Source organism: Myotis nattereri (assembly GCF_964212035.1).
Source record: "Myotis nattereri genome assembly, chromosome: 6".
Lineage (NCBI taxonomy): Eukaryota > Metazoa > Chordata > Mammalia > Chiroptera > Vespertilionidae > Myotis > Myotis nattereri.
The window spans coordinates 60240962-60265438 of NC_138081.1; the positions used below are offsets into that span (position 1 = coordinate 60240962).

Below are 24477 nucleotides of genomic sequence, written 5' to 3' on the forward strand. Positions count from 1 at the left end.
TGAAGTCAGGTCTCCAGATTTGGTATTCAATCTCCTTTCTTTCTACAATAGTCTTCTCCTCCAGTCATCTGCCCCTTACATTGCAGTTCCCAACCCACCCAAGGACTGGGCCGGGACCAGTAGCTGAAACTGAGTAGCAAGGTTTTGTTGAGCCGTTGTGATGATACCATCAAAGGGAACATATGGGGGTTTCAGAGAGCCAGCTATTTAGATCCTTCATGATTTGCTGCTATTAGGAACAGCCTTAATGAGAGAACTCTGCCTGCGAAGTGCTGATTAATAAAGGTAACTGAGGTTGGTTTTTTTCCCGGTGTTTTAACAGGAAGAAAAATAATATAGTGACTAAAAATGGGCCAAATTATTAGTTGGAAACAAACATTTTGAGACTTGAGATCTCAGACAGTGGCAACCTCAGATAGCCCTCTCTGCACAGCTGTACCAATGCCAGCGTCATCCTGCTTTCGTCATCATTCTAAATGTGATGCTTGGGCCTTCTCGAAGGGGTGAGTGAAGTTCAGAAGGTCACCCCCTTTCCTTCCCCTTTAACTATTTTGTGCTGGACAGTACCTAAATATGACTATATGAACATGCTTTTTCTTATTATGGGGAAGGCTTCCTTTCCTTCATTCCTTCTTCCTTTTTGGCATGTTTTATTTATATTATTGCCTATCCTTGACTGCTATAATTGCAATTTTTAAAAATGTTTTGGTTTAGGGATGTGTGGTTGTTGTTGTTTGGTATTATTTCAGACAAGAAGAAAAGATTTGAAGAATTTTATAATCCAACACTCTGTGTCTCCAAATTTACTTTCCTTAAGGTTCCACTCGTGCCTTTGACAGCTCAGCTGGAACACCTGGAACTAATTTTAGGGTTGCCCGGCTAAGCCCCACACTGGTATTTGAAGTTTGCGTCCTCCTTAGACTCAAGCCCATTTCACCACCTCTGAAGGTGAGTGCAGGCTGATATTAATTAACAGTGAGTTGATTCACTGGCATCTTCCAGTCATTGAAGTAAATATTTGGCTTAAAATGGCCTCTTCCCACCTCAAATATCCAACTTTTTGCCTATTCCCTTACTCCATCCTAGTTGACTCACCAGGACTTGCATGGTATATGTGGCCTAAGAGCAGAGCTAGATTCTGAAAGGGAAGTGAGGTCCTCTTGAACATCTGCAGGCGAGACTGTTTGAACAGCAGGCCGGCCTTCAGTATGACTACATTGTTTTTCTGTCCATTGTGGCGCTGACTCAGCATCAGTTAGTAAGCCCTCTCAAGAAGGCTGGATTTCTCTTGTTTAATTATCATCTTGGAGCTTTCTGAGAACTCTTAGGAATTGTTCATTCCGTTTTAGACATCTGCCAACTAAAAGTCCTGTTTCCTCTTGGTGCTAGCGTCCCCTCTGGCACAGTGTGCAACAACACGTCACCAGGCTGTAAGCAGAGAGTGTGTTACTTATGTCCCCTAGTGGGAATTTAATTATTCTGTACTACAGAGGTTGTGGAAGGGTTTTAGACACAAAAAACATTTCCTGGCACATAATCTTTGGCTTCCCACCCCCCTCCCCCTAACTCCCCGCCCCCAAAATTCTAGAAAGGCATCCTGAAAAGGAAGAAAAGAAATTTTAAAGATAAACAGACAATATTTTTATGATTGAGTTGGGATTTTGTTTTGCTTGGTTTTGTTTCTTCCTGTAAACAAATACTCAGATGTCCACTTCATTGTATGACTAAGTTGGTATTATGATGTTGAGACTGGGTGTGTGTACGTGGGTGTGTGTGTGTGTGTGTGTGTGTGTGTGTGTGTTTTGAGACGTGGGTGTGTAGGCACACGTGTATTTAAAATAAAGAAAAGACATTGCAGCCAAAGGTGGAAGGAGAGATGGTTTTAAAAACAACCACCTCTATGAGGCAAGCAGGAAAAGTGGGAGACTGTGTCAGTGATCTACACAGTAATTGCAAAGGGGTGCCTGCTGTAAATGGACCCTATGCATCATTGTTTCTCTGAATTAGAGGATTCCTTGCTGAAGGCACAAGGCCATCGAAGGAAGTAAAGCATCTGGTTTGTTTTGTAATGAGAAGCAGGAATGCAAGGTCTACGCTCTTAATAATAAACAAACAGGACATTGTATGCCATCATCACAGGATGTCCTTCCTTCAACTAAGGACTGACGGGGCTGGAGGAAAAGCCGGGCTCCGAATGAACGGCAGGGCTTCCAGCGAGCCCCACTAATTACTGCCTCTGTCTGCCCTCCACTTGGAATGACCTGTTCAACATTCCCTTTAACTGGGAAACGATTAATACACTACATGCTTACACACTTCTCAGAAGTCTGGCTGTGGGTTTGGCGGGGAGAGAAAAGGCAAAAACACGTTAATCTGTAGGATGATGACTTTTTCCTATTTCCCTATTTACTAAATAGTTGAAAGGGGGAAGTTAGCTCTGCCAAATTTGAATGCATTTTAGTTAACAGGAGAAATGGAAGCTTACAGGTGTGTGTGTGTGTGTGTGTGTGTGTGTGTGTGTGTGTGTGTGTGTGATGTATTTCATAGGTAATAGCTTGAGGACTACACAGCAACCTTTTATTACATTAGATTAAAAAAATAATTTCACTTGCTCTTTCCAAATAAATTTCGTGTAATCTGTAACTGGATTTGAGCCGAGGAACTACAAAATTTTTAGGTAATTTTTAGGTTTCCCTTCATTTAAGAAGCGTGCGTGCACCCCCCCCCCTCCCCGCTCCCCTTCCTCGCCCCCGAAAAAGCCTCCGCAGGAAGGAGGGCGGTCTGGAATATTTAGAATACAATAACAGCCCGAGTCAGCGCTGAGGGTAAGTGCCTTCAAAGGGAAGAAGGATGAATGTTGAAATCACAGGCGAACCGAGGAAGCCGAGCCGCGGAGGCTCTGGATGGGGGAAAGCGCGGGGCTGGGCCAGGCTGCTGGTGCAGGTGAGGCCACGCCCCCCTTCGGGCGCTGGTGTTGAGTCAATCAGACAAATGGGAAATCTGCCGCTGGGAGGGGAGAGCCGCCGCGCGGGTTAGCGCAGACTGAAAGTGCCGCCGCGACACTCGGGCCTCAGAGCTCGCGGAGGAGGGCAGCGCGCAGCACCTGTCCGCCGCCCAGAGCCGGGACGCGGCGCCGGCGGCCGTGATCGCGAGGCACCCGCCGCGGCGCGCGTCCGTCTCCAGCCCGCGCCGCGAGCGGACGCGGAGGAAATGTGGACTGTGTAGGGATGAGCGACACCGATCTCCGATGTTGGATATTTGCTTGGAAAAACGTGTGGGTACGACCTCGGTAAGGAACTTGGATCTTCTCTGTGAATCTGAAATTGATCTGAAAACTTTTTTTTTTTTTTTTTTTTTTTTTTTTTGCTCTCGTCGCAGTAGAAACCAGAAAGGCTCCTGCTTGAAGGCACTTAGAACTGTCAAACATTTATAAGGCTTTTTCCTTATGAATCATTAACCCTTTCAGTTCTAGGCGTCATTGTCAAGTCACTGAAATTGCAGTAGTGGCTTCTGCCCGGTCCCGTCCAACAAAGGAACGATTCCGGGTGGGCTTACTTTTTTAAGTTTTGTTTTATTTTTAACACATATTCGGCATCATGGCTGTGCATGTTGCAACTCCGTAAAAGTAAGCAAGAGTGCTTAGATCGTAACTGGAGGGAAAGACAACTTTGCATCTGGCTTTTCTTTAAAAAAAAAAAAAAAAAAAAGCATCATGTTTAAGGAGACAGAAGAATGTGGAAGCCACCCTGAAGGACTTACCCGGTGTTATGTGTACATTCTAAGGGGCACGGGCTCTTACGCATGTTCTTACTTTTTATCAAGCATCTGTATATGGGAAAACAGCGCAGAAGTAGTCTACCTTCTCTCTCTCTCTCTCTCTCTCTCTCTCTCTCTCTCTCTGGAAAATACTATCTGCGGGTGAGGAGACACTTCCACATTTTTAAGTGGAAGCAGAGCGAGTGCTCTGAGTCTCCTCTATTTATTATAACTTTAGTTACAGTAAACTGTAGCACATCAGTGACTTCTGGGAATTTGTACACTTTCAGATTTAAATGGAAAGTGCTATTTGTAGCTGAGGGCTCCTGAAGGAATTCTCTCCCGGGAATTCTATTGAACAGTTTTATGTTTTGTTTTTGCTTTTCCACTTGGCGTGGGATGCCCACAAGTCTAAAGGCACTGTGGGGCGTTTGAACCCCTCGCCCATCTTCCCTCCTCTTTCCTGTGGTCCAAACAATTTCTGAAAAGCTGCACCTCGGTGATGCTGGCAGGATGCAATCCTTTCCAGACTCCAGAGGATAAAAGAGATCCCTCAGCAGAGGGGGGCAGGGGGGCAGTTGTTTTGAAAGTTGTTTTGCATTGGGAGCTGGTGGGAAAGTTCAGTCTTCCCCATTTGGAAAAGGCAGGCTGGGTTCCGCTCCTGCAACACACGCGCTTTCCATTTTTAGCTTCATTCACAGGCAGACAGAGCGCCTTCCTCTTCCTCTCCTTGTTTGTGACAGTCTTCTGAGGCAGCTTTTCCACAGCGCCCAGGGTCTGGCAGCCATGACCCCAGGCGTTCTGGGACACAGGACTGAGCGCCCACAACATTTTTCTGCCGTGAGAGGTAAAGCCAGGGATTGTTCAGAGGTGGTTGTTTTTTGTTTTTTTTTTTATCCCCCCAATGAAGTTGCCACACTTTTTTTTTTTTTAACTTTGAGTAGCATTCTAAAACCCTGCTTCTTTAAGGCAGTCTTCTTTATACTGCCTTTTGGCTCTTACTCAACTGTACCAAGCACTCCGCATCTGCTTTTAAAGTCTTCAGACTACTGTATTAGTCATAGCCTCCCGGAGGAGCCACAGGACAATGGGGATTAAAGGCCTTGCCCTTCTCTTCCAGGCTGCCCCGAAGTGTGACTCCAGCGCTGTGAGGTTTCAAGGGTTGGCAGAGGGGACGGAGGGGACCATGAAAATGGACATGGAGGACGCGGACATGACTCTGTGGACAGAGGCTGCGTTTGAAGAGAATTGTACATACATCGTGAATGATCACCCCTGGGATTCTGGAGCCGATGGAGGGACTTCAGTTCAGGCAGAGGCATCCTTACCCAGGAATCTGCTTTTCAAATACACCACAAACAGCAAAGAGGTGAGTTGCTGCTTTACTGCTGAAGAAGATTGGCATCTGATGCCAAGCCTCCCGAGGGGCTCTGGAGGCCTCCTCTATCTGTGAGGATCTCTAAGTGCCTGGAAGTAATTGATCACTCACTCCACTTCTTTCATTGCTTTCTCTTTCCCTAAGTCAGTCCTGGCTCACTTCCTCCAGCCCTCCACTGTTCCATACTAATTAGTAAACAGTTAAACCTTTTGGCAACTTGACATGTCTTGGCAAAGCTCAGCTGCAGCGTGGGGTTTGTCAGGGAGCTGCCGGCCACTCTGGGCTCCACGGGCCCGGTCCCCCAAGGTGCACAACAGCTTTTGAGGGAGAAAACTTTTTCTAAGAAAAAAACTTGGCCGTGTTTCTTTTGTCTCCTTTGGATCATTAGATGGCTTTATTCTTTTTAACGAGCCAGCTTTATTGGCTGGGTTTCTAAAATTATTCTCAAAACCCGGAGGTGTTTATGAACTGGAGTGATGGCATAAACCGGGGTGAGGGTCATGTAAAAGTGTCCTCTGTGCGGATGACTTCAGCGCTCACCGCTGTGGCTCCGAGGCGGCCCTTGGCTCTGGCTGCCTCCCGCCAGGCCGATTCCTTACTGGCCTCTGAAGTGGGTACACTCTTTGTTGTTTCAAAGGGGCTGAAAACCCCAACTTGGAATGAGCAAAGGATTTGTGGGTACCCTTTTATATGACGATTACAGCGAGGCGTGATGTGTAGCTGTGAATTAACTTGCAGAACCACCTCTTGTTTTGAGCGTTGGGCTAGCGCAGTTGCTCTCACTACTGGGCTGAGTGGAAGGAATCGACAGCTCAACAGACTTCCCACCACCAGCAAGACCTCAAGCCACTGTTAGTTCTGTGATGGCCTCCACAGAGCAGTGAAAAGGGGATCCTTTGCTGTAGGAATCCGCAGTTCAGTATTGGGACTCTTCATGGTAGCCATCACCGGTCCCTCTCTTCCTTCTCTAAGGAACAGCAGTGGAAGGATCCAGGGAGCCAGTTTGGGAAATACTTTGTCTCTTTCCTGTTTGTGCCCGAGTTCCCTGTTTTTGGTGAGGGGGAGACACAGCTGTCTGAAATTAAATAGAGCAACTCTGCTTTTGAGTTTCATCATAAAGCAAGCTTTTTCTTTTCCCTGCTGGGAGAGCAGAGGCCGGTTTTATAAAAAACAAAATTTAAATGGTAGCAGTACGTGAACATTCCTAAAAATGTAACCCCAGAGATCTGCCTTAATTATACCTCTTTCTACAGGAAACACTGTTCTCAATAGAAAGTCTCTTACTATGTGGCCCCGGGAATCAATGTAGGACTTGTTTGGGTATTTAAGGTTTGGCTGTGGCTTTAAAAGCGCAGTGTGTTTCTCACCCCATATCATATTTGACCAAATGTTGGTCTGTTCCCGAGTTCATTTGTGCTGTATTGCCCTGTCCACCCATTGGGACTGACAGAAATTTCTATTCTGTGGGTGATCTTTGCCATTTAATTCTGCAGTGTTCTTATCCTCAGTTCAGCGCTCAGCTGAAGTTTTTCATTTTCCGTCATTTGACTTAAAAATCATAGCTACATTTAGTAATGCCCTTTGACCATGTAGTCCAAGGTTCGAAAAGATAGCCACTTACCCCAAGTGGATAGTTAGAGCCAGAGCCGAGACTTGGAGAGAGCGAAGTTCTGACTTCCCCAGCCAGTGCTCTGGTGCTCTTTGATTATGCTACGCTGGCCCCTCTTGGTGTCACTGTGGCTTTATTTTTAGTCTGAACATATTTCAGACCAATCCTTTATTCAGCTGGTTTGGCTCTTTTTCTTTTCTCCTCTTAACATTTAACTCCCTACTTCAGTATGTTCACACCAAAAAAAAAAAAAAAAAAAAAAAAAACAGAAAAAGGAAAAATGCTGTGCCTGTATTCCTAAAGAGGGTCCTTCAACACGAACCTAATAAGAGATCAGGGCTCTCTTATTCTATTTTCCCGTATTTTATGTAACTGAAACACTTGACTAAAATTGTACATCTTCAGTTCCTAATCTTAAAAGCAACCAGGAAACCAACTTAAATGCAATACTGTCTGAAGCTTACTCTGGAATTTGTACCTGTTTTTCTGTTTCTCCCTTTTTGAACTTCGGGGAAGGACAGCTCCCTTAAGGTGGTGAAGGAGGACTGTGGGGTTGGGCCATTGAGGACGTGCTTGCTGCAAACCAGTTCTCAAACAGACCTTGAGGACTGATGAACTGTTTACACTGTCATTATTCAGTTAGTCCTTTCAGTCCCACAAGCTGTGGAAATAGGCCAAAAAAGCCTTTCTACATGTAGTTTTTATCTGACTGATTTTACCGATTTAACTTGCCCTTCTTTAAATGTTTTCATTTAAGTAGCAGAAGATACCACATTATGTACTGTTGTGCTGACATACTTGGGGATTTTTTTTTTAGCAAGACCATTTTTCATTATGAATTTGTGCTATGTGTCAGCACCTTTTTTTTTTTCTTTTGGTTTAAAAACAAAACATACAAACCGTGTTTCTGATCTTGACCCTCATTTTTAGAGTTGGTTTAGAATCATTTTGTATCTTTAATGAGGCTGTTCTTACTTCCTATTTCCAGAACTCAAACCAAATATAGACATAGTATTCAAAACTGTTTAAACTTTTTTAACTGGTGGGTTATTCTTTTAGGGGGATTTTCCCCTTGTCCTCCTGAAATAATTTTCTATGAATATTTGAATACAGAAAGGTCCATTTAAACATCTATATTTTAGAAGTGGTAACCTGTGCTAAAAAGAAGCGCTGTGCCTCCGAGTCTGACCTCCCAGAGCCATGTGGTGACAAACATCCCTGTGGACGAAGGGGACTCCCTCAGTGTCCACTTGGCTTGAAGTCCTTTATTCACTCGGGCCATCTGTAAAGAGTGTCTTGCCATAACGTGCAATTCTCTTCTCTTCCTACTGCCTTTTATTTGGGAGACATGTACTGAGGCATTACCACCTTTCCTTTAATACAAAGATAATTAAGGAGGAAACCTTCTAAAAACATCTCCATTTGCTCCACCCCTTTTTTAAAAAAATGAGGTGCATTACCGGCTGAAGTCGTGGTCCACAACAGTTCTAGTCATCTCATTGCAGATAATCCTTATAATTGTAATCGAATGAGGCATTTTATGGGGGTGGGGGTGAGGAAGGGGAGAGATAGCTAGTAATTAAAATGATCTTAATGGCATCTGGGCTGAGGATGCTCACAGCACATTTAGACCTGAATGCTGTTTCTGGTTAAAACCCACTACTGTGTGTGTGTGTATACACTCCCTAAAAGAGGAATTGCTTTAAACAACAAACAAAGAACTCACATTCTCCTTGCTATCAGATTTTTATTTCTCCCCCACCCCCACCCCATCCATCCTAAGTTGTGAAATCTTCCTTTTGTCTAGTAGTCACCGACCTGAGTGTTCTGTGACTGGGGCCACTGACAGAGATGGATCTGCTCATGTGGCAGAGGGGTCGGCTCCTCACATAACCCATGACATTGAAGAGCTTCTGGGGGCAAGAAGTGTTGAGGCCAGCATGGTCTCGCTGATAGGTTTATGGAAGGCGAACAGCAGCCTGTCCCCAGCAGAAATTCTTTAGGACCCTGGTCAGTTCCAGTGACGTTTCCTTCCTGAGCGAGGTGAACACATTCTTAGTCTTCTTAGCACTGCAAGGGTTAGGGCACACACCAGGCTCCTCTGTGTCTTGTGCTTGCCCCAAGGATGGAATGCTGTTGGCTAAGCTTCACGTCTGGCTACATCTTTCCAGGGCGGGAGGCGGACTGTGACCTAGTCTTCCACTTCCCATTTAAGAAAAACCCTCAGTTCCTATTCCCCTTCCTAGTTACCTGGCTGAGTACTGTAATCTTGGAGTCGCAGCTGTTATGTCCTCTTTGAATAATGTCTCAGACATGGATTTGAAGGTTTTTATTGTGTGTTAGAGTATGGGACTGAGCACGGATGTAGATGGCATATTAGCTACACAATTCCTTTCCACCTAAAAATTCTGTGATCTTGTGTCTCTATTTATCTACATACATGAGTTTATTTGTATCCTACAGTTTTGTGTGTTATACGTAATTAAAATATTAAGACTCTGCCCCACTTGTAAAGTTAATCTAATATCGAGGTTCTTTTATTTGTTTGGGGCTTAGGGATTTCCATAGATCTCTCTTCTACCACACACCTTCCTCTGTCTAGTTGCTCTCCTGTCTTGCCTGCTGTACGGCATTGGTAAGGTTACAGATGGGAAGAGTTACCTCTAATAGTGCCTTATGGCTTCCCCAGTGATTCGCCCATATTGCTCCAATAGGTATTGGGTGGCTTGTATCTTCCTTAAATTTCTAGGTGGCCTTTGTCCATAAGAACATGATGTGTTTTCTTAATGTGAGATTGGCATCTGAAAACCAAGAGGCCCGGGGTTAAAAAGAATGGCAATTCGGAAGAAAACCCTGACCTCAATGCAAGGCTCCTTGTTGGTAATCAAGCTCTGACTCCTAAGACACTGTCTGCGAGAGACTATAATTTAAAACAAAGTTGATGAACCAGTTGAGTACCTTTCTTGAAATTACTGCTTTAAAGTGGATATGTTGAAAATATCAGCTGCTAATTATTGGCTCACCAACAAATGACATTATTTGTTTTTCCTGTTTGTCATTTTAATATTATGGAACAATCACTCAAACATGAATGCCAAATGGTTTGCGTGTCATAGAAATCAATTCCATGAATTTTTCCAATTAATTAGGTTCTATGATGTATTATAAACAATGAGCCTCTGCATAAGTAAGTCCACTTAAGCTTTAGTGTATGTTTTTATCTCAAGACTGTTCTGAGGTCCTCCTGTCTCCAGTAGTTGCACTGCCAACAAATACCAATAATGACGAACTGTGATTGAAAGGGCAGATGGATGTAAATGAAGGCAGAGGAAGAGGATGAAATGAACATCTGCTTTTTTCACCTGTCTGCCAGAAATTCATAAATGACCAAAAATAACATTCTAGCTGACCAACCTTGTTTCAACTTGTGTTAGGGGTAGAAAATTTTTTTCTGTCTTTCCAGTCTGTGTATGTTCCATTGGCTTATATATTGAATAATAAAAATATTAAAAATAATAAATAAATAAAATTCAAATAAATTTTAAAATTATTGGCTGATAAGAAATGTATATAAAAAGAAGTGTGCCTACTCTATATGCATTTAAACAGAGGTTTGAACTCTTAATGCAATTTAATGAAGTGTCAGTGCATATCATAACCAAAATCTTAGATTTCTTTGTGAACATTTATTGATTGACATATTCCGGCCTCCATTTCAGTTACACAATTAAGCAGGAACCACCAGGGATAATAAAAACTAGAAACAAATATTGTCTTTTACCTCCCATCTTGGTCCATTTCAGTATGGCATTTAGTAACTAACTTGTAGGCTTTTTTTTGGATGGGAAGAAAATAAAAATGGGAAAGTGAGTGTATAAAAACCAAAACAAAACTATAATTGCAAAATGTTATTATAAAGAACTACTTACGGAGGAGTTTTGTCAATAGTGATGAATTGCTTCCTGATTCGTGGTTGGTGACTTTTTTTTTTCACCCCCTTAAAGAAATTTACGATCAAGAAGGAACTGGCATAGTTAACATGTTTCTTTAGTAAAACCCTACAAAGTCAGAATGTGTGATACATCCAGTCTGAGAAGGTCACTTCCTCTGATCTTAGAACCCGAGGCTCTCAGAACCCACAACTCTCCTCAGTATAAATTTCATTTCAAAGGAGGACTTTGACCACTGTTGAGTAGAAGATGCTAGAAAAGAACAAAAGTTACTTTGAAAGATCTTTCTTATAAAGAGAACTTACAAGCTATGAAGGAAAAAAATAAAAAAGCAACACCCTCATCTGGGTTGAAAAAAAAATAGAATGTGTTTGGTTTCTGGTTCCTCAGGCCTTTGTGGAACAACCAAAGAGCATTATTTTGGTTTCTGAGGTTAAAACTACTTTATTCCCCTCAAGCACACTGTGTTTATGGTTTGAAGGAGAGGAGAAATAAGAAACTAGGAGCGGGCTGAATTGGTCTAACCTTGACCATCTAATTCTGTGTTATCTGATTCCGGTTCTAAAGCAGAATGGCTACCTCTCTGTTCTTCTAATATAAAAAATAAAAGACCCTCAGTCACTGGAGAATAAGTGGTTCTCAACCTTCCTAATGCCACGACCCTTTAATACAGTTCCTCATGTTGTGGTGACCCCAACCATAAAATTATTTTCGTTGCTACTTCATAACTAATTTTGCTACTGTTATGAATCGTAATGTAAATATCTGATATGCAGGATATATTTTCATTGTTCGCGACCCACAGGTTGAGAACTGCTGCGACTATTTTAATGCTTGGTTGAATATTTGTTTATGATCTGGGAGTTTAAAAATGGTCTCCCCCCCCCCCCCCACAAAAAAAGGTCTTCCCGTAAGGTGAAGCACGTTATTAATTATATAGGCGCCATATCATAATTTTGTCATTGTTGGTTGCATTTACCACTTGACATCTCATAAAAATAAAAAGATTGATTAATATATTGCAGTCAAAGTAATTGTTTCATATGCTTTACCTCCTTTAGGTTATTGGAGTAGTAAGTAAAGAATATATACCAAAGGGAACAAGATTTGGACCTCTAATAGGTGAAATCTACACCAACGATACAGTTCCCAAGAATGCCAACAGGAAATATTTTTGGCGGGTAAGTATGGAAAATTTTTCCAGATTCATTAAGAAAAAGTAGAGCTAGAATTGCTGGGTCACTTCCTTTTTCAACTTGTACTGGGCCTCACCACAAGTATTCAGGTCCCCATGGACATAGTGAATCCTAAGCAAGTGTGATGAAACTGGCTAAACGTTTGGCCCTAGAAACACAACAGTTATAGGTGATTAGGATGGAGATATGGACTATATGTGAATCTTAATTTTTGCAATTCATTGAGCTATGTGAAGAAAGGAAACAGTTTGTTACTTGCTTTAAGGGTAGGCTCATTTGCATTTCTCTGCAAGGAAGTAGTAATGAGTCACCAAGTCTTAGATTTCACCTCTTCTTGATTTCTTGCTGAGTTAACTTTAATTGAGTGGAAGAATAATTATAAATGAATAATCTTGAAAAAAATGCCATTCAGGAAGGCTAGTCATAGAAGATAGCAGTAGGGGAATGGAGATGGACCTCAGGACTAGTCCTGTTTAAATTCATCTGCACCAGCCTGGCCATCATGGCTCAGTGGTTGAGTGTTGACCTATGAACAAGGAGGTCATGGTTCGATTCCCGGTCAGGGCACATGCCCGGATTGTGGGCTTGATCCCCAGTGGAGAGTGTGCAGGAGGCAGTCAATCAATGATTCTCTCTCATTATTGGTGTTTCTATCTCACTCTCTCCCTTCCTCTCCTCTCTCTGAAATTAATAAAAACACATTAAATTTGTCTGCATCATAAAACTATTGGATTTGCCAGTAGGTAGATTACGTCCATAGCTTTGGGGAAATGCTTACAATCATGCAAGATGATAAACTTTCTTATAACATCCAGTCCAAAAGTCTAGCCAATACAATTTCCTTTGGAATATCAGGGTTAGAAAGGACCTCAGAGGTGGACTAATTAGATGAAATCCTTGGGTAAAAGACTCTGAATTAGGAGTGAACAAGAAAATATTGGTATGCTTTTCATCTTCCCATAGCTCTCTGCAGGATATTTCATTTCCTCAATTAGAAAATAAAGATATTCTTACAAAATTTAAAAGCAAATTTTTATACACACTTGCATAAGAAGCACACAGCAATTGGGGAATCATTGTTTGAATTATTTTCAGAAACAGCTGCATGGTAACAATAAAAATTGGATTACTCTTAGTTTGGCCAGTATTTATCTAGAACACTTCTACCTTTTAGACAAGTATCTTGATAAAACACTTATTTGGGGATCATTCAGAAGCTGTTCCTAACAAACAAGATTTTTTTCAAAAGCCTGGAAGTTTTGTGTTTTTAGAAATCTAGTATTCTATTTTCCAAGCAGATGAGAGCTCTGAGAGTTGTGTGCTCACAATTTTTATTTAATAACTTTCTCATGCTTAAAATACATGAGTTACAATGGGAAAAATCTTAGTGCATTATTGCCTTTATTGCCAATAAAATCTTTTCAGAAGTGAAACATAGAGGTGTATAATTCTGCATTCGTAGGTCTGAATGAAGAGAAGCTGGCATAAGTCTCATTAACGCCTGGTCATTTTGACAAAAGCAAGAAACACCTAAGAACCTCCTATCACTCTCCCAGTTCCCTGGTTCATTCACGATTCACTCTAAGTAACTAAAATGCTGTCCTTGGGAGGATTTATTTGAATCAGTCTTTCACATACAATGGATGTTGTAGGAGATGACTCCCCACATGTTGTTAAAAGCATCCTGATTTTGCTGGCAGGAATATGGACATCTGTTTGAGGAAAGAAGAAAAGTTTCATGCAAATGACACAGTCAAAGAGAAGAGAAGGGATGTGCAAGTTGAGAAACCAGTAACATTTCTTGTAACTGTACTATGAGTCAGCACTTTTTAATCTTCTTGATAATGTATGGAAATGTAGTGAGGTGACAGGGAGCAGTGTTCACTTGACGTATGCATATTTTCGCGTGTGTGTGTGTTTGTGTGTGACTTCATGGCATCAGTAATTCTTTTTTAAATGAGGATACAGTAAATTGTAATCTGTGGAAGGCTGACTGGAATCAACATACCCGTAGCTTTAGAAAGCAGTTTCCGCCCAACGAAGAGTGCAAGAGCGATGGAACCCCATGTTCCTGGAAGTTTGCACATCAGAGTAAACAAACTTGAAAACCCCTCTTGATAGCAGAATTCACCCAGCCTTGTTCCATTTTCTCTTAACAACACACACCGCAAACGCTCTCACAAGCTGCTTTGATGAAGCCACATGTATTTCCCCCTTCACAATTTACAGGAAGTTACTCTTAAAAGAAAGTGATTCTGGTGTTTACTGCCCGTGTTAAAGGGACAGAGTTCCTTTTTATCTCTGATAACGTTTGAGCGAAATATAGAATCAATTTACAGACTCACATAGTATGTGACTGAGAACAAAGCAGTAACCTGCTCTCCGGTCCGAGCCGTGGCCCACTGCTTGGAGACTACAAGTTGCAGATGACCAGGTATTGATTGTAGCTGTGTAAGGAAATGTCTTAGGTCTGAAAGAAAGGTGTGGTACAGGTTAAAAAGAGGGAGAGAGAGCAGCTTTCTGTGGAAGGGTAAGGAGTTTCATGATGGAGCCGTTTCAGTAAGGATGTATATTTTGATTTTTCCTCTTCTTACCTCTGCCTTTTTCCCCCGAGTGGCCTGTGTGCATCTGTTAAACAGAAGTAGTGTTACTACGAGGCAAACTTTGAAATCTGCTTTATGCGTTGCCTTTAAGGAACGACATGGTGTCTTCCTGTTCTTTTCCCAAAAGCACATGCCTATGGCTCTGTGAGTGGCGTTTCAGCCAACCTCCTCACAGATAAGAGGGTTCCCTCTCCCCTCCTTTGGCAAGGCTGAACATGTTTATCAAGAGGAAAAGTGACTCCTTGGGAGACTGTCAGATTCTGGCTCCTGTCCCAGCCTTCACTTTGTTATGCCAGGTGAAGTTCACCTTTGCCCCACCCAGTGCTTCCACAAAAAGGCAAGGTTCCAAGTATTTATATGAACAAGTGTTACTTCTGGACTCCGAGGCTTGGGGGTGGAGGATGTTTGCATAGTTGAAGCCTTGGGCGGGGGTGTAGGAAATGGCAAGTACAGAGGCCATAGAAAAGTGGAGAGACTCGGTCTGACGTCCTCCGTCGGCTTGTCTTCTACGCAGTGACTCAAAGCATTAAAAGTCAGCACAATCGGAACTCCAGTTTGTAGCATCACCCGTTTGTCATTCGCTGCTGTGGCAAAAGTAGGACTCGGCTGTTTTCATTCATCTGAGGCAGCTCCTTAAATGTTGTGTTTCACCCCTCTGTTATTTTCGCCCCATACGTGAAAAGACGATAAAACCGAGATGGAAAAGGTAACTGACAGTGTGCCTTCCCTGTTTCTGCCCTTATTTCTGCTGTTTCAAGACGACTCGGGCCAAACTGATTTGCTTCTTTTTCTAGCTAGGCGATAGGGGACCAGGAGTCACACAGGTGCTTGCTGTGTTGATTCTTAAGAGGTGCTGGGGGCTGACTCTCCAACCCGTCTGTCTTCTCTTTCGGACAGATCTATTCCGGAGGGGAGCTTCACCACTTCATCGATGGCTTTAACGAGGAGAAAAGCAACTGGATGCGCTACGTGAACCCGGCGCACTCTGCCCAAGAGCAAAACCTGGCTGCGTGCCAGAATGGGATGAACATCTACTTCTACACCATTAAGCCCATTCCTGCCGACCAGGAGCTGCTTGTGTGGTATTGTCGGGACTTCGCAGAAAGGCTGCACTACCCTTATCCTGGAGAGCTGGCAATGGTGAATCTCAGTAAGTGGATTACAGAACAAAAAAAATGTTAAATGCCAGTCGTGTCAGTCCTGCCCCTCTGAGCTAATAACATGTTGTTTAATTATATGGCTTCATCGGTTGGGCCAAGTAGGTGGCGTACACCAGGCCCTCAGAAGGAGGGGAGGGATGAATTTTAGTGCCTATTTCCTATTATAAAACTTGATCATTTAAAAAAATATTAAGAGCTACTTTGAGTGTTTAATTCAGAAAGTCACAAGAAGAAATATATGTCCAATTCTAATCTATCCGAAAGGGGGCAGGGAGGCGTTAGATAGAGATTGGTTCTGACAGGCTGACTTGGCAGGGAAAAGGCACGCCCCCCCCCCCCCCCCCGCCCCTTGTTTGTGGTAAATTGTTCGTGCTTAAAATATGCATTGAAATCTTGTCGAGATGCCCATTTGGTTATTAAGTTATGGTCTGATGTGGAACATAGGAGATTGATTCTAGAAAAAATCGCAGCTGTAATTTTTCAAATATTATTCTAAATGAATAACAGGTTTTATATTTTAGCTTCCTTTTATCTGATCACCTGATCAGTATTAAAGTAGCCACTTATCACTTTATCGTAACAAATTCTCAATTCCTTAGATTTATAAGCCTTTACTTTTTTATTTGGTGGAAGTTGCTGTCCTTCCCTCTCTGCAAAGGTCTACTTCATTTTAGTCCTTCTCAGGACTATGAATGATTTAAGAATTACCATAACATTCCAACCTGTTGTAACTATGCTTGTGTGTTCTCAGTTACACTGCTACATAATAAAGCAGTTTCTTAAATTAAGTTTAAATTTTTAAAGTAAATTTTAGACCTTTTGGTTTAAAAGTTTTAACATCTAAATGCTGAAATTTTTGTAACTTGACATCATTTCAAACTTAAGGGGGAGTTGCAAGAATAGAACAAAGAATTCCCAGATACACTTTACCCAGATTCATCAATCATTGATATGGTTTCCCTTTTGCTTTATATGAAGGCTAAATTGTTTTAGTTCACACTTTCCTCTTTGAGACTTTTGGAATAATATTAATATTAGCATAAATTAGAATTTTTTACTTCAGTTCTAGGACCAACTTATCCTAGTCAGGTATAATCCAACTCTGTAGCTATTTAGTGCTCATCCACAGAGTCTACTTCACCTCCTTATGATCTCAAGACTATTTATAGTTTGCTGAAAAACGGGGAATATAAAAGATTATGGATCTCCTCCCCACAGGCTTGTGTCTGTGGCCCATTGATACACACAATGCACCTTGAGCTTCATGAAGAAGTCTTAGAATGTTTGGAAATAAACTGGCTTCCAACATAAGCATGATGGGTATAATCAGGTCCTAGGCGAAGGTGGCCATTCTTTTCCCTCATTTCTCTTCACTGCTCCCAAGAATCGCTGTCCTGTCCCAGAGCCAAGCATCTAAGGAGATACTCAGCTTTTTCACCACCTGTGTGTGCCAGGCCTAGTACTCAGGGCCTGGTGGTAAAAGACAACGTATGTTCCAGCAGGGCATCTCATGGGAAGATAGGCAGTCTCCTCCTAACTTTCTCAGCACAGCAAGTCACTTCTTCTTGGGGGTCTCCTTACAGTCCTTGGGCTAAATTATTCATGGGTTCAGAGAAATACTTTGATTTCTTCTATTTAAACAGTGACTCCATTTGAGGTGATGCATCCCAGGGTTTTTGTACCAACCAGTGATTTTGCATACCTCCCTCACTCTCTGCCAGTCAAAGAAAGGTTTTTAAGGTCTTGCATTTTTATCCCCCACTGAAAAGTTTTGCACAGTATTTTAAGACTCGGGCATACCATTTGTGTTCTGAAGCAACATTCTTGTGTACTGTGAAATGACACCTTTCTTCCCTCAAATATCACTTACTGTTTATGCAGAATTTTTTCCTAAATGATGGTCTGACATTCCCAAGTTCCTTTTTATTGTCCAGTATTCATAGTAGAGAATGAGAGGTAACAATACTAGTCACATTAAGCCAAGACTCCTACTGCCGATTGTGAAACCAGTTGTCTTGGGCGTGGTAACTGATGATTGAGACTCTGATCAGGAAAATTTCCACTATTTCATCAGGCCTAACAGGTAGACTGTGTCTGCAAGTGAGTTGTGTTGGGTTTCCATGCATCAAGCATAAAAAAGGTCCATGCCAGAATCCCCATGCGGGCTGGAAGTGGCAGTGACGGCTCAACCGGTAGAATGTTGAGAAGAGATTTGATGCAAACTGAGGTCAAGAAAAATAAGTATTCAGAAATCACAAATTGGCATTTTTAAAAAAACAAACAAAATAAAAGGAGTTGGAACTATTAAGTTTAACTCCTACCCCTCCCAAGTTTTTTTGGTATTTTTTTCTATCTATCTTACTAACCCATCTAGAAAACAGTTGACCAAATTATAGACTTCTAAATGTTCATCTGCTTTCTCAGTTTCAGTTGAAAACAGACTTTGTTTTGCCTATTGCAGAACTTCTAGGTTCTTTCTTGTAGTCTTGGGGGTTCTTATTATAGATCGAAAATGTGAGTCGGCATAATTAAGCCATTCAGAGCCTTCAGAAGCAGTTCACTCTTGAAATGACTCTGTACGCCTACAGCCATGTAAGATTTAAGAACAAAAACAGATCTTGATTTTCCTTTTCATGTTAACTCAAGCTGCTGCTGAGTGGGAGATTCAGAAATGACACCAGCTCCCCTGATTACTCAGCTGCTAAGGATGATTTTTAAAATGTGCCTTCTGTGGATGGCATGATGTCCACCTCACAACTCCTCAGGAGGGGCTACCCTGCCCTCTGGATATTGTTTTGGAGTAAGACATAAATTTGTTTTTAGAAAGGCATGAGAGATAGCAAACATTTATTGTGGATTTACTATATGCCAGACACTATGTTAAATATTTTACCTAGAAAATGATGAATTACGACTTTCTTGTTTGTTGGCCAAATCATTAGCTTCTTTCAATTCAGTAAACGAATTGTTGAAGCGCTTAGTAAGAACACCTAACTAAATAGGAAGAACAAGGTTATGGTTGGACTAAACGTTTTGCTTTCGCTTTAATTTATTGAATTTTAGAATTGAGGGAGTATTGAAGCCGCCGGAAAAAGGAAGAGACTTAGATGTAATTTGCCACGTAAAAATGGCAGAAAATGATGATGGTGAAGTGTCTGTATTTCATTTTATTCGGATGGTGTTTTTTGTTAACGTGGGCCTATGGGGATGCCTCTGAGTCGCTCTTTCTCAGCCTGCCTAACATTCCTTCCTGTGGCTGAGAGATAGATGTCTCGCCTATCAGTTTTCCCACTCCGTTGTCTATCTTCCTTTACCATTTAGGCTTTAAAAAACAAAAGTGACAATTTGAACTTCCTGCCTGCTGGGCCTCACTGAAAGATCGATATTGGCCTGATAAGGGGCTATTTATTTTGGGTTAGTGGCTTCAGAAATCCCTCTCCCTCAACAAGCTTTCCATCACTGCCCCCATCAGCATCTTCCCCGATAGTGTCTTGGCTGTGTTTACTCTGGGGCCGCTGGCTCACCCGGAGTAACTGATAACAGCCAGCCGCAGATAACATTCTCCGAGGGGCTCTCACGCGGGAATCGAATCCCTCCAGCCTGTCAACCTAGAGAATGGATTTGAAGAGCTCAGAATCTGGAGTTCCACAGAGCTCATTTCTAGACCTATCGGGTGTCAAGCCTGGAGTTCCTTCTCAGTTAAATCAAACAGGGACCTTTTTTTTTTTTTTTAAGATGATGAATGATACTTTACGGAGGCCTCAGCCTGATCCCCACCAGCTCTCCTGCCTCTCGTGGCTGATGCCTTCAGTCTGCTGCCACTGCTGTGGCAGGTGTTCACGCTGGAGTGGCTGCCCTCCAAGAACCTGAGCTCCAGCTCAGCAGCATATGTTTTACTTTTGCTTTCCAAGGCAGGCTGAGCAGGGAATTTTTGGTTTCCCTGCTCCGACGGGTGCTTTCCTGAAGGCACCGTCTGTGCTGTGTGTTTGGAGGCAGGGCTGGCGAGGGCCTGGGGAGTCTGGAAGTGTCCTCCTCGTGGCTGCTGTCTGTCCCTAAATAGTATATTTACCGAGTCATAGTGTGCCGGCTTTGGGAATAAATGGTTTCATCTTGGCTGCCTGTTTTCTTTGGTGCTCGAAGTAATTGGACCGGCTCGGGAAGTGCCTGTTGTGGTTTGGCAGGAGCACTGTGTCATGCCTTGTGATTCCAGGGGACAGCGTGGCTGGGAGCCTGGGTAGACCAGACAGAGCCGTGGTGAAATTCTTGTGTCAGCAAATCGAGGGGAAGGGGTGGCATCTGTGTTTCTAATCTGTCTATTTGGCACCGACAGTTTTGAACAGGGTTTTATCAAATTCGTATTAAATGAGAACGAAGGTGAAAATTGATGACTGCTTATTACTTGAAATGAGTCTTAATCTTTCACATCTAGTTCGCAGGGTGTGCTGACTTTCTCAGAATGGCATTTATTAACCTACGACATCCCCCACCCCAGTATTTTTCCACCCCATTTTAATGGGAGCTCTCCGGTTCTAGCCTGCACAGCACTTTTCCATCATAAGGGGGTGTTTTTTGTCAGTGGAAACAAAGTAACCTAAAGGGCGCTGTTCGCTCCATCCACCGATGCTGCCAGTGCCCACGGTGCTGAGGAGGAAATGGAGCGGCGCTTCGAGGGGCCGGGCCCTCTAGAATGAGAGGCGCCGGGAAACCAGGTGTCTCGCGCGTGGCCAGCTGGCGCTCAGGTTTTCTCAGGGAGAGAGCCACCTGGGCAATTTCACTTCAGTTCTCTGTACCCCTCTGAGTAATCGTCCCTTCTTCTCTGTTTCAGCACAAGCACAGAGCCATCCAAAGCAGCAGGGCACTGAGAAAAATGACCTTTGCCCAAGGAACGCCCCAAAGAGAGAGCACAGCGTGAAAGAAATCCTAAAATTGGACTCCAGCCCCTCCAAAAAAAAGGACTTCTACCGTTCGAACATTTCACCCCTCACTTCAGAAAAGGACACGGACGACTTCAGGAAGAATGGGAGCCCCGAAATGCCCTTCTACCCCCGGGTCGTGTACCCGATCCGGGCCCCTCTCCCGGAAGACTTTTTGAAAGCTTCCCTGGCCTATGGGATGGAGAGGCCGACGTACATCCCTCACTCCCCCATCCCGTCCTCCACGACGCCCAGTCCCTCAGCAAGAAGCAGCCCGGACCAAAGCCTCAAAAGCTCCAGTCCTCACAGCAGCCCAGGGAACACCATGTCGCCTCTGGCTCCGGGGCCTCAAGATCACCGGGACTCCTACTCCTACTTGAAGGCGCCCTACGGCTCTGAAGGTCTGGGTGCTTACCCTGGATACACGCCTCCCCACCACCTCCCGCCAGCCTTCATCCCCTCCTACAACGCCCACTACCCCAGGTTCCTCTTGCCCCCCTACGGCATGAATTGTAACGGCCTGAGCACCATGAGCAGCATCAATGGCATCAGCAACTTCGGCCTCTTCCCCAGGCTGTACCCCGTCTACAGTAACCTCCTCGGTGGGGGCAGCCTGCCTCACCCCATGCTCAACCCGCCCACTCTGCCCAGCTCGCTGCCCTCGGAAGGAGCTCGGAGGTTGCTGCAGCCGGAACATCCCGGAGAGGTGCTGGTCCCAACGCCCCGCAGTGCCTTCTCCCTCACCGGGGCCGCCGCCAGCATGAAGGACAAGGTGTGCAGCCCCACCAGCGGGTCGCCCACTGCGGGCACAGCTGCCACGGCGGAACACGTGGTGCAGCCCAAAGCTACCTCAGCAGCGATGGCAGCAGCCCCCAGCGGTGACGAGGCCATGAATCTCATAAAAAATAAAAGGAACATGACTGGCTACAAGACACTCCCCTACCCCCTCAAGAAGCAGAATGGCAAGATTAAGTATGAATGCAATGTCTGCTCCAAGACTTTTGGCCAGCTCTCAAACCTGAAGGTAGGCCTCCCAGCAGAGCAGTCTGCCTGTCTGCTAGTGTCTGTACCTGTGTTAGGCATGTTTGTATTTAGCTCGCTTTCCACAGCTTATCAATTTCATTTTCAATAGCGTGAGATCCGGGTCGGGAATCGTTGATGTGGGTTTGACTTTGCTTTGGGCGCTTCTGGCTCTGTGTGGCTTTGGGCAAGTGGCTTCCCCTCTCCTGAGTTTCTTCTGAATGACGAAAACACGGGGTTTGCGCTAGAAGATCAGCTGAAAGTCCCTGCTGGCCTGTAGCTTCTGTTCCTTTAGCACAAACAAAACAAAGCCTCCTGAAAGCCTCGGGCTTTATCTGCTCTGTATAAGACTTTATCGCCATGCTTTTCTGAAGATCTCTGCATCATATATGCCGGGTCCTCCGGGCCACTGCGAGCCGAGCTAACACATGTGGCTTCTTCCCAGGTCCACCTCCGAGTGCACAGTGGAGAACGGCCTTTCAAATGTCAGACTTGCAACAAAGGCTTTACTCAGCTCGCCCACCTGCAGAAACACTACCTGGTCCACACGGGAGAAAAGCCACATGAATGCCAGGTGGGCAGTCTTTGGGGGGTAGCACTTTTGACCTTTGTAGGAAATATCTGAGGAGTTGCCCTCCCCAGGCCATGCAGCCCATAGATTAGCCAACGCAAGAACTCGGCCTTGGCACGGGCTGGCAGCCCTGGTGCAAGGTAGATGATGACACAGCCAGCTCCCAGTGGGTGGAAAATGGTAGGGGAAATAAACACCACCTCGTGTGCAGTGTGGCCACATCGCCCTGTTTGCTTAATGCCACAGGGAGGCTTCTCCCCTCCCAGGCTGCTGGGCATCATCTGTAAGCTTGCCCCTCCCGCTGGCAACTCTTAATCTTTTCTGGTCTTCCCCTCTCCCCACACTGCAGGTTTGCCACAAGCGGTTCAGCAGCACCAGCAATCTCAAGACCCACCTGCGACTCCACTCCGGAGAGAAACCTTACCAATGCAAGGTGTGCCCTGCCAAGTTCACCCAGTTCGTGCACCTGAAACTCCACAAGCGCCTACACACCCGGGAGCGGCCCCACAAGTGCGCCCATTGCCACAAGAGCTACATCCATCTCTGCAGCCTCAAGGTCCACCTGAAGGGGAACTGTCCTCTGGCCCCAACCACAGGGCTGCCTTTGGAGGACCTGACTCGAATCAACGAAGAGATCGAGAAGTTTGACATCAGTGACAATGCCGACCGGCTCGAGGACATGGAGGACAACATCGATGTGACCTCCTCTGTGGTGGAGAAGGAAATCCTGGCTGTGGTCAGGAAGGAGAAAGAAGATACTGGCCTGAAAGTGTCTTTGCAGAGAAACCTGGGGAATGGACTCCTCTCAGGGTGTAACCTCTATGAGTCATCAGACCTGTCCCTCATGAAGTTGCCTCCCAGCAACCCACTACCTCTGGGACCTGTCAAGGTCAAACAAGAAACAGTCGAACCAGTGGATCCTTAAGATTTTCAGGAAACAGAAAGTGTCTTATTTTGTTTCTTATCTTACGACGTGGCGAGTCAGGGTGCCTGTAGCAGATTCCTTGTACATAGACCCAGGGCCGCAAAGCTCTCCCTCACCTGTCTGGAATTGAAGAAGGAGCTCCAGAGTTACTGAAATCTCAGGGCATAAATGAGCAAAGACAATATATTATACATATTATATATACTTATTTACCCCCATATATATATATTTGAACCTGTGTATTTTGAATATTTTGTGTGAATATGTTTGCATAGCCTTCCCATTGCTAAGAATATTGCCTAGCCATAATTATTTTTTCAATGATATTAATCCTTCATAATTTATTATACAATTTACCATTTAAAAAGCAATAATTAAAAAACGTTTACAATGACTGGAAAAATTCCTTGTAATTTGAGTATAGATGTTATATATGTTTGTCTTGTGGCCATTCTTTGTTAAACAATCTCTGCACATCTGTTAAAGTACCTAAGATTTAGTAATCAAATACATGACTTCAGTCAACCTCCTTCTGTAATAATGGTTTGAAAATGAGGTTTTGGTATTGCCAAAAATAGACAGTTGATGTGTTAATTCATAGGATCATGTCATTCGAACAGCATTGCATAACTTGGGGGTATGTGTGCAGAATTACCCGGTAATAACTTCCAGTAGAATAAACAAGAAAAGGAGTCTTGTATGTTTCTGTAGATAGTGCGTTTATTTTTCCCCTAGCCACAGAGTTACTAGAAAGGTGACAACCTGTCTCCCTCTCCAAAAAGCAGGGTCACTGCACCCCCAGAGTCATGTGACCATTCAGAGTGGCCCCATGACTTTCGCATTCCCACCTTATTATCTGAAAATGTGAAGACAAAATGCCCTGTTTAAAACCACTGCGAAGCATTTCCAAAGCACAGATGGTTTTGTGTGTGTGAGGTTTAGGGGCTTGAGTCTGGGTGATGTTTTTGTTGTTGGGTTTTTGTTTTATTTGTCATGTTAAAATTGTACAAACATGGTGCTCCACCAGGAAGGATTTGAGGTAGATAGGCTCAGGCCACACTTAAAAAAAAAAAACCAAAAAAAAAAACAAAAACGGGTATTCTCGTTGTCTTAGGGTCAAAGCGGGTAATGAGCATTCCTATCCCCAACACATCAATTGTATTCTTTCTGTAAAACTCCGATTTTCCTCAGTATTTGTGTTTTTACATTTTATGGTTAATTTAATTGAAATGAAAGGGCATTGCAAAGTTGTTCAACAACAATTACCTCATTGAGTGTGTCCAGTCGTGTAGGAAATGATGGCTTATCTAATGATTTGCTACTCCAGACGAAACTAAGTGTGCTCCGGAAAGATAGAACAAGGCCATTCTATCTCTTACTCTGCTTAGCCCAAAGA

The 24477-nt window shown here is 43.8% G+C and overlaps 1 protein-coding gene across 2 annotated transcripts; it reads left to right on the plus strand.

Annotated features, from left to right (window-relative positions):
* Positions 1–3372: 3372 nt before the first annotated feature.
* PRDM1 (PR/SET domain 1) lies at positions 3373–24143 on the plus strand (the record flags this gene model as incomplete). 2 transcript variants are annotated; one of them, XM_081093965.1, is made up of 7 exons in its annotated part: positions 4543–4626; positions 4877–5125; positions 11755–11874; positions 15390–15642; positions 20478–21589; positions 22031–22159; positions 22506–24143. In XM_081093965.1, 7 exons carry the CDS (start codon positions 4543–4545, stop codon positions 23079–23081), a joined length of 2523 nt encoding a protein of 840 aa, XP_080950091.1. In that variant the 3' UTR covers positions 23082–24143. The 2 variants fall into 2 exon arrangements, with proteins under 2 accessions (XP_080950090.1, XP_080950091.1); XM_081093964.1 differs by having other exon boundaries at positions 3373–5125.
* Positions 24144–24477: the final 334 nt, after the last annotated feature.